Genomic DNA, 8,977 nt, shown 5'->3' on the forward strand with positions numbered 1-8,977 from the left:
ACATTTAATGTCCATGTAATTTCATATTTGACATGAAGTCAATTCAAACTGAAGCCCTTGTCTACAACATATAGATAATTTCTGTCTGTCTTTTCTGAGAATGAAAAGTATCAGCTGTTTCTGAGAATGCAGTCATTCAGAAACAGGATGTAAAGACTGACCGAGGGGGAAATGCAGTCACACCTTGCAACAGCAAATGTGAAGATGGACAGTTTTCTTCTTATTGTTTTTGACTTTGGTTTCTTCTATCAGATGCACTTCCTTCATATTTAGTTTAAAGAAGAAGAACTACATTTATTATTTATTGTTGTCAACGTGCCTCTAGAAACCAGCTCTAGATTTATCAAGAGATTAAACTTTGGCTGAAGTTTGGTGGAATAAATGTGAATAAATAAAACTACAGGTAGAAAATAGTTTAGTTTACATCTACTTCATGAGAGCCGATAACCGGATGTTGTGATGTTGCTCAATGTCCGCAGAAATGGCGGCACGGACAGTCGGACAACCTGAGAACATGGTTCCGAGGGCCGCCGGCAAAACAACAGGCAAAACTTTTAAGTGAAATTATTTGATTTAAACTCTGAGACGGTTTTCCCAAATGTGTTGAAAATATCCAACAAAGGTAAAGAAAGCCGAGGAGACCTGGAGAACCCTGCAGGGAGCTGGTGAAGTCCAGAGAAGAGGGAAATATAAAACCACACTCAGGCAGGTTCATGGCAGGTTCATGGCAGATAGGCCCTAAAAACAGCTGAACTTTGGCTCAAACTTGGTGGAAACTTCAACCACAGGTTGAGTTCCGATAAATGTGAACAAATACAACCAAACGCGTGGAAAAGACGAATTTAAACTATTAAAATCAGTCTATATTAGATATTTTAAATAAACTTGAAAAGGCTGATGACGAAACCGGATGTTCTCGGTACCATTTCCGCTAGCTTGACGTGAGTTACTAGCTTGAGGAAGTCGGAGTTAAACTAAAGTTCAGGCCTCTGTAGGTGTGACAGGTGTGAGGAAGCGCGATGAGCCGCTGCAGGAGGTAAGTTTGTACAAGTGCTGAAGATCAGGCCTAAAACCAGCCGAGCTTCCACATGAAGCGCAGTGACGTAATGTAGTTTAGCATTAGCTAACTGTAGCTAGCTGCATGGCTAACCACCTGTCTGCAGAAGAAACTGATACACACCAAAATAACTGTTTATTAACTGTCTTTTCCCTTTTCACATGATCATTTTAATTACACATCAACGAGATAAATCACCTTATTAACCAACCCTGACCCAGGCCTCCACATGAAGCGCAGTGGCGTCATGGAGTTTAGCACCCGCTAACTTTAGCTAGCAGCATGGCAGCATGGCTTCCTGTCTCCATAAGAAGCTGATACAGCTCAGATTTTTAATTATTAAATTATAAGTTAAAAGTAACTCCACAGTAATGAGAAGCAATCAATCAGCTAGTAGGTCAGCCTCAGTGGCCTGGAGTTAGCTCCTCTCTCTAATGTGCTAATTAGCTTTTACGCTTCTGTTGTTTAAACCTATTAAACTTCAATAAAAAAGATTAAACCAGAACCCGAGCGTCTTTTTGTCTAACGGGGTATTTCTACCCAGTAGTATTTGTACTTTTACTTAAGTTAAAGATGATTTTCTGGCTGCAGATGCTTCTGGAGAAAGTTAATCTAGTATTTTTTCCTTTAAACGGTTTATATTATTAATTTATAACATGTTTATGGGTGTAATGTTGCTGTTTTATTTTAACTTTAAGCTGCCTCGTGCAAATCTGATGCAGCTGTGAGTGAATTCAGTTTGTGATACTTCATGTCAAATGTTCAAACACAGATGTTTCATGTTGTGTGTCTTGGCTGCAGATGTTTTGTCAGAGGATGAGTCATAATCAACAAATCATTTATCATTTATTTTGATAGATTTAAGCATTATGTAAAGTAAATTAAACCAGCTGTGATGAACACATTAATGCATCAACAATTATCACCCAGTTATATAATATATATCTAGTACTTATATATTTAGTACCTGAAACTTGTGCACTTTTATTTTGGAGGCAGGATTAAGTGAAATCTGTTTTTGTGTCTGCAGTTGCTTCATGAGAAAGTTTTCTGTAATATTGAAGGTCACAGAGGGAAATGACTCTCATGTTTGATGTGGCTCAGTGTTTATTTTGTGATTCCACTCATGAGGAAGATTAGGAGTCATGTGCCTCAGCTGCACATAGAGTCCATGTTTATTTCAACGTTTCTTTTACTTTCATTTCAGTCAGAAATCAGTGATCCAGCAGATCCAGTCGTTTTAAACTGTTTCTGATTTGACGAGTTCGATGTTTTAATGATTTATTGACCTGTTTTCTTTCTCCACAGGTTCATGTGGTTCATCTTACTTCTTTGTGTGAACACAGGTGAGTGTATTAACATGTTTTCTATCTTTTGTTTAAGCACTGAGGTTGAAAATGTCCTGATATATTCCAACAAAACAACCTCACGCCGAGACACAGATACAGATATTTTATTTTATTAAAAACTCAAAGAAATAAGTAAAGATCTGGCAGTGTGATTTCATGAGGCAGAACAACATCTGTATCAGAGCAGCTGCATCAGGAGACGCCCTTCAGCTTGGACTGTCTCATCTTTGTTCACTCAGATCATGACGTTGATTCAGAGTCTGACTCCGAAACACAAAAAGGAAACATGTTGTGACACACACACACACACACACACACACACACACACACACACACACACACACACACACACACACAGTAAACACACACACACACACACTGTGTTTGTTATGTTGTCTTTCAGTGAGCTGCCAGGCTGTCGTCGAGGGTTTCATCGGAGACAGCGTCCTCCTGCCCTGCGTCTACACGGAAAAAGACCCTCCACCAGAGAAGGTCAACGTCTACTGGAGGGACAGAGACGACAACATCTTGTTGGACATCATCAGCGGCACCCACAATATGAAAACCCAGAACGAGAAGTTCAGAGGGCGAGTGATCAGTCCCCCTGATCTGAACAGGAAGGGAAACTTCTCCGTCGCCCTGCAGAACGTCCTGGAGGACGACACCGGACTGTACGAGTGCCACATCCCGGAGGCCGGCGTGGAGCAGAGAGTCCAGCTGACTGTCACAGGTGTGTTCGCCTGCTCATGAGTTGTGTTTGACCTGCAGCAGAAACGAAACACTGAGGATGTGACATCATTGATGAGAAGACGTGTTGATACCCTGCTGAACGTCTCTCAGAGTCTGGATCCACTGGAGAGTCCAGCACAAAGATTAAACCTGCACCAGGTCCAGACCTTTAAAGCCGGTTCAGATCCAAAGTCAGCGACAGTAACACTCAGTTCATGTCTTCATGTTTGACTTCCTACATCTGAGGGAGGATCATGGTATCTGACTGATATTAATAATGAATCATAATGTTTCCAAACAAAGTCCAGATACTGTGAGTGAGTTGTGTCTGAAACAATCGCCTGAAGCTGCTCTCTGTTCTTCATGTTGCAGGAAAACGTGTTGGAGTATCAGGATCAGATCCAGGACCAGCTCCTTCAGAACCACCAGCTGGTAACGCTGCAGTAACACTGACCCCCCCCCTCCTCACTCAGCTGTCTGTCCTGTCATTGTGCAGTCTGGGCTGGACACAGGTTCACACATGAACCGTGGAGCTTCAACAGAAACATCACACACCAGCTGATGAAGGTTCTGCTCTAAAAACCAATAAAACAAAACAACTTTAGTTTCAGTGATAAAACGACTTTCAAGTCACAACTCTCCTTTAAAAAGAATGATTACTCACCTCCATCGTTTCAGCCTCAGCTCCTCACTTCCTGTCTCACCCGAGGTTTCTTTGTGTTTACTGACCAGAGAGAAACAAGAGAACCAGAATGTTTCCACAGCGATGACCTGAAGTAACCTGCTGCAGCTCTGCAGTCTGTGCCTTAGTTAAAATGGCTGCAGTAAGAGTTTACACTACCCCCAAGATTCACGGTGTTATAGTCACCTGCAGCAAGTTCCCTGGGTGATGAGAGACCGACTGAAACATCAACCGTCCCCTTCAAGTGCTGCTATGAGGAGTATATGTCCTTAGACATAAAATATATTAATGTAGTTTCTATAGGAATCTAATTCCAACATTTTTAGTAGTAATCCAACCGGTTCTGGTTTTCGGTTTCATAACCCCCTACTTGTGAGTCAGCCCCTCCTGCCTATGGTTAACCAGACTCTGAGCTGTTCCCGCCTCACAGTCCCAAACTGTTCCACTTCAGGTTCCTATTAAAGGCATTTCTGCCTTTGTTCAGATCACTACAGTGACAGAGAGGAGAGTCAACCCCCCGCTCTGTTAGTTATGGAGAGGAGCTCATGGTATGTCATAGTAAGTCATAAAATATGATGTAGTAAGGCAGGACATGTGGCCCTGCCTGTCCACTGGGGGGCGCTGTCACCACTAATGAAAACCACTTAGAAGCTCAGTGTTGAGGTGAAATCTGAGTGATTCAGTTTGGAGCAAAACTTCATTTCAGACGCTTCGATAGTTTTCAGCGTTTCAGTTACTAATGATCAGATATTAAGGGCAAAGCTACTTTATTATTATTATTACAGGGTCTATGTTTTATTGTGATAATGACATGTAGAACTGTCACAGGTTAATCTTATTTATTCATTTTTTTTACTTATTTATAAAAGTGCAAAACACCAAAGAAGAAAATATTGAAGTGATAAAACATTAATTAAATTATGTTTACAGCTGTCATTAAATTATGACAGCTCAGTGTGGTTTATTGGATAATGAAGGATGAATCCACGGCTGTGAACTTCAGCCTCTAGTATATTTAACACTGAAGACTTCAGTCTGATTGAATCTCTGCAACACACTCACAGTTCATCATCAGATTCTTTACGCCTGTTTCACATGTGTCCATAGCTGCACTAAAACTACACTTGCAGCTGATCTGGATCTGAATCCTTGCTGCTGGTATCAATAACCGAGGTCATATTTATTTAACTGCTGTTTAATCCTGGTTGAAGGTTTCTGATACAAGTTCAATGTAAAGGGTGTGTGTGTGTGTGTGTGTGTGTGTGTGTGTGTGTGTGTTTGTTGTACACACACACACTGCGTGTTGTTGAAATGAATTCTGCACTAAACCTAAAACATCACTCTGGAAACAAACGTTTCATTTCTCTTTTCAAAGTAAAAGCAGATGACTGATTTGACCATTGTGTTTGAAGCGAGTGTGCTGCTGAGGTCTTTTATTCTGAAAAGAGTGTGTACTACTGGAGTCTTTTATTCTGAAATAAAAAAAAGTTGTACAAATTTGATGTTTGAGTTTTTCTGCAGTAACAACCTCTACTACAGTTACTACTATCAGTACTACAGTTACTACTATCAGTACTACAGTTACTACTATCAGTACTAAAGTTACTACTATCAGTACTACAGTTACTACTATCAGTACTACAGTTACTACTATCAGTACTACAGTTACTACTATCAGTACTAAAGTTACTACTATCAGTACTACAGTTACTACTATCAGTACTACAGTTACTACTATCAGTACTACAGTTACTACTATCAGTACTACAGTGACTAGCTATGAGTATATTTACTTTAGTAACTTGTTCCACCTGTTACTTCTTCTACTGTAACACATGTTCTGTAAGTGTCTCTACTTCAACTACTCCTCTAATACTACTGGTAGTACTTGTAATGCTTGTTGCTGGTAGTACTACCACTGCTGCATCCAGAGACACCAGTAATCCTGGTGTCTCTGGATTCAGACAGTGAAGCTGAAGGTGTTTCTCACTTTGTTGAGAGATGTTCTGATGTGTGACTCACCACCTTTAATTAACTTTACTTCTCTGTAAGGACTGGCAGCGCAGCAGCTGTGACTAACAGGAACATGTGTGGTGTCACAGTGAACTTCCAGGTCCACATGGAGACTCCTGTTGGAGAAGACGTCCTGTTGTCCTGCGTCTACAACAATAACAACTCTGTCCCGGAGGAAATCTCCGTCCACTGGCGAGACAAACACGAAAACGTCATACTAGACGTCGTCCACGGCGTCCCGGACTTCACGTCCCAGAGCCGGATCTTCAGAGGTCCAGTTCTCACGTTCCCCGGTCTGTACAGGAAGGGGAACTTCTCCATCGTCCTGCAGGACGTCCAGGAGGAGGACAGCAACGACTACGCCTGCATCGTACCACGACTGAACGTCCAGCAGGACACCAGACTCTCTGTCTCAGGTCTGTAGCTCTGCTGCTTCTCTGCTTTGAAAAGGTTGGATGAAAATCAGCTGTGGAGGATGATTAAAACGTTTTGGATCCGTTTTTATTAGATTTCTGTGTCTCGTCTCAATCAGCTCAGATTTACATCGTTAAAGTCTTTGATGCTTTAGAGTTTAAACGTCCTGGACGGATCTGAACGTGGAGAGTCAGAACTCCACTGATCAGTCCCAGAAACAACCCACTCTCAGCTGCACCTGTCTCCAAGCAGAGGGGGGGGGGCTCGGCTCTGGGGCTGTGTCGGTCAAAGTGTTGATCAGATCTGGTTCCTTCTGCAGGGGAACGTCCTGAGAGACCATCCACCCCTCCTCCTGGATCCAAAGGACTGAACCCTCCCTCAGAGTGAAGCCCCTCCCTCAGAGCTCCTGGTTCAGGTGCAGGTGTTTTATCTGTCAGTGAATCAAAGTTTCCTTCTTTGGATAATAAAATGTCTGAATCTGAATCTTTAATAGGGATTTTATTTTTCTAAATATTTCCAACAGTATTACTGTAGTTTCACTTTGAATTTTTAAAGCACGTGCCTTGTTTCCCTCCAGTAGAGGAGAATCCCCCCCCCGGTTTCACTTTCCCTTTCACTGTGCTGAAGGTCGACACACACACACACACTTCATACATCAAAGGAGGACTCGTCTGCTGTCCAACATCAAGAAGAAGAAGAAGAAGTTGCGTCAGACTCTGACCATGTGGACAGTCCTGTATGTTTCATGATCTTTTATCTCTTTTCCTTCAGGTCAGTTAATGTTGAAGTGAAGCTTTGACTTCACACGTTAATGTGTCTGTAATATCCGGCGTTTATTAGGGCGACTGTGAATGTGTGTTCAGAGTTTGTGTAGTGAAGTGAAGCCGTCAGGGCGACTCAGACTCTTCAGTGTCTCAGGATGAAGTATTAGAACAATAGGAGGAACAGGTGGAGGTGGTGACACCTGATCATATGATCAGTTCATCATGATCGGGTCAGAGCACAGATGTTTAAGTTCGTTCATCCTGTGTGTGTCCTGACGTCCTGATGAAGGCCTGAAGAAGTGACATGATCCATGATCCTGCTGTTTCTCCACAGAGCTGCCCTGATCTGGATCTTCAACATCCCAACAGGTCTGTCTGTCTGTCTGTGATGGTTCTGAGTCTCTGTCTGTCTGTCTCTCTGCCTGTCTCTCTGCCTGCCTGTCTGTCTGCCTGTCTGTCTGTCCTGGTTCTGTCTCTGTGGATCTGATAATAATGCTGTGTGGTGTCACAGTGAGCTGCCTGTCTCTCTGCCTGTCTGTCTCTCCTGGTTCTGTCTCTGTGGATCTGATAATAATGTCGTGTGGTGTCACAGTGATCTGTCTGTCTCTCTGCCTGTCTGTCTCTCCTGGTTCTGTCTCTGTGGATCTGATAATAATGCTGTGTGGTGTCACAGTGAGCTGCCTGCTTCACATGGAGGCTCCTGTTGGAGGAAACGTCCTGCTGCCCTGCGTCTACAGAGACTTTGGCTCCGCCCCACAGAACGTGTCCTTCCTCTGGTGGGACAGACAGAACAAAGTCCTGTTAGTCATTGACCACAGCGTCCCTGAGGTGAGACTGCAGCACCAGATCTACAGAGGTCGAGTTCTCACGTTCCCCGGTCTGTACAGGAAGGGGAACTTCTCCATCGTCCTGCAGGACGTCCAGGAGGAGGACAGCAACGACTACGCCTGCATCATACCACGACTGAACGTCCAGCAGGACACCAGACTCTCTGTCTCAGGTGTGTAGCTGCCCCGGGGGGGCGGGGCTAAATAAACCACAGGACAGACAGAGAGAGTGAGCATCATGGATCAAAGTATTGATCCAGATCTTCTTCCTGTTGCAGGTGAAAGTCGTGTCAGAGCATCGACCCTCCATCTGACTGCTTTGTGTCTCTCTCTTCTTCTGTGGTGGAAACTGGACTGACGCTGCTCGCTCATAGGAAACAGTCAGTGAATTCACTCCAAGTGAAAAATCAATGTTGTGATTGATCGTGATTTTAATTTGAATGATCCAGAATGGATGTGGTCGTCACACACAGCGAGTCCTGTCCAATCAAACCAATCCATCCTGTCGATCAGAGCTGATGTCAGCAGCTGTTTGATAACTGATCAATACACAAACAAAGACAGACAAGCTTCCCCGTCAGTCCACTGAATCAAATTGACTTTTTATAATGAAGAAAACTGGCGATAAATAAATAATCATTTATTAAATATAATGATCCGCCCCAGCTTCACAGGAGGGAATGTGATGCGTTCACTGACCAAAAATACATCAAGAAAATGTGAAGAAGAAGAAAACATTGATCCTCTCTGTCCACTCCTTCATGAACAACACTATGCTTCACCATTTACTCAAGTTTGTTATTCAGTTTCTGTTGTGTGGTAACTATGGTGACGGATGACAGGATGTGTTGGCTCCTGCAGAACTCACTATGAAACTCATTAGTGTCCTCTGCACATCTGCACATCTGCACATCTGCACCTCCTCCCCTGAGCTTTTATTCTGAAATAAAAAATATCTTACATTATTGTTTCTCTGAGTAAAATCACTGTTCACTCTGCTGCTGTGTGTGTGTGTGTGTGTGTGTGTATGTGTATGTGTGTGTGTGTTTGTGTGTTTGTGTTTGTGTGTGTGTGTGTGTGTGTGTGTGTGTGTGTGTGTGTGTGTGTGTGAGGAGAGAAATGAAACTTATACAGAAACGAAA

At 43.0% G+C, this 8,977-nt stretch overlaps 1 protein-coding gene across 1 annotated transcript; it reads left to right on the plus strand.

Moving 5' to 3' along the window:
* Nucleotides 1-828: 828 nt before the first annotated feature.
* On the plus strand, nt 829-5,314 carry LOC130165463 (programmed cell death 1 ligand 1-like). Its single transcript, XM_056370776.1, has 4 exons — nt 829-1,036; nt 2,366-2,403; nt 2,810-3,136; nt 3,508-5,314. The coding sequence occupies exons 1-4, from the start codon at nt 1,020-1,022 to the stop codon at nt 3,657-3,659; spliced, it is 534 nt and encodes a 177-aa protein (XP_056226751.1). The 5' UTR covers nt 829-1,019; the 3' UTR covers nt 3,660-5,314.
* The last annotated feature ends 3,663 nt before the right edge of the window (nt 5,315-8,977 follow it).

Source organism: Seriola aureovittata, chromosome 24 (assembly GCF_021018895.1).
Source record: "Seriola aureovittata isolate HTS-2021-v1 ecotype China chromosome 24, ASM2101889v1, whole genome shotgun sequence".
Taxonomy (NCBI): Eukaryota; Metazoa; Chordata; class Actinopteri; order Carangiformes; family Carangidae; genus Seriola; species Seriola aureovittata.

What these genes read in the sequence shown, in the direction of transcription:
- LOC130165463 (XM_056370776.1), top strand. An exon ending in ACTTCTTTGTGTGAACACAG is followed by an intron (nt 2,404 to 2,809) that starts GTGAGTGTATTA and finishes GTTGTCTTTCAG; the next exon opens with TGAGCTGCCAGGCTGTCGTC. An exon ending in AGTCCAGCTGACTGTCACAG is followed by an intron (nt 3,137 to 3,507) that starts GTGTGTTCGCCT and finishes TTCATGTTGCAG; the next exon opens with GAAAACGTGTTGGAGTATCA.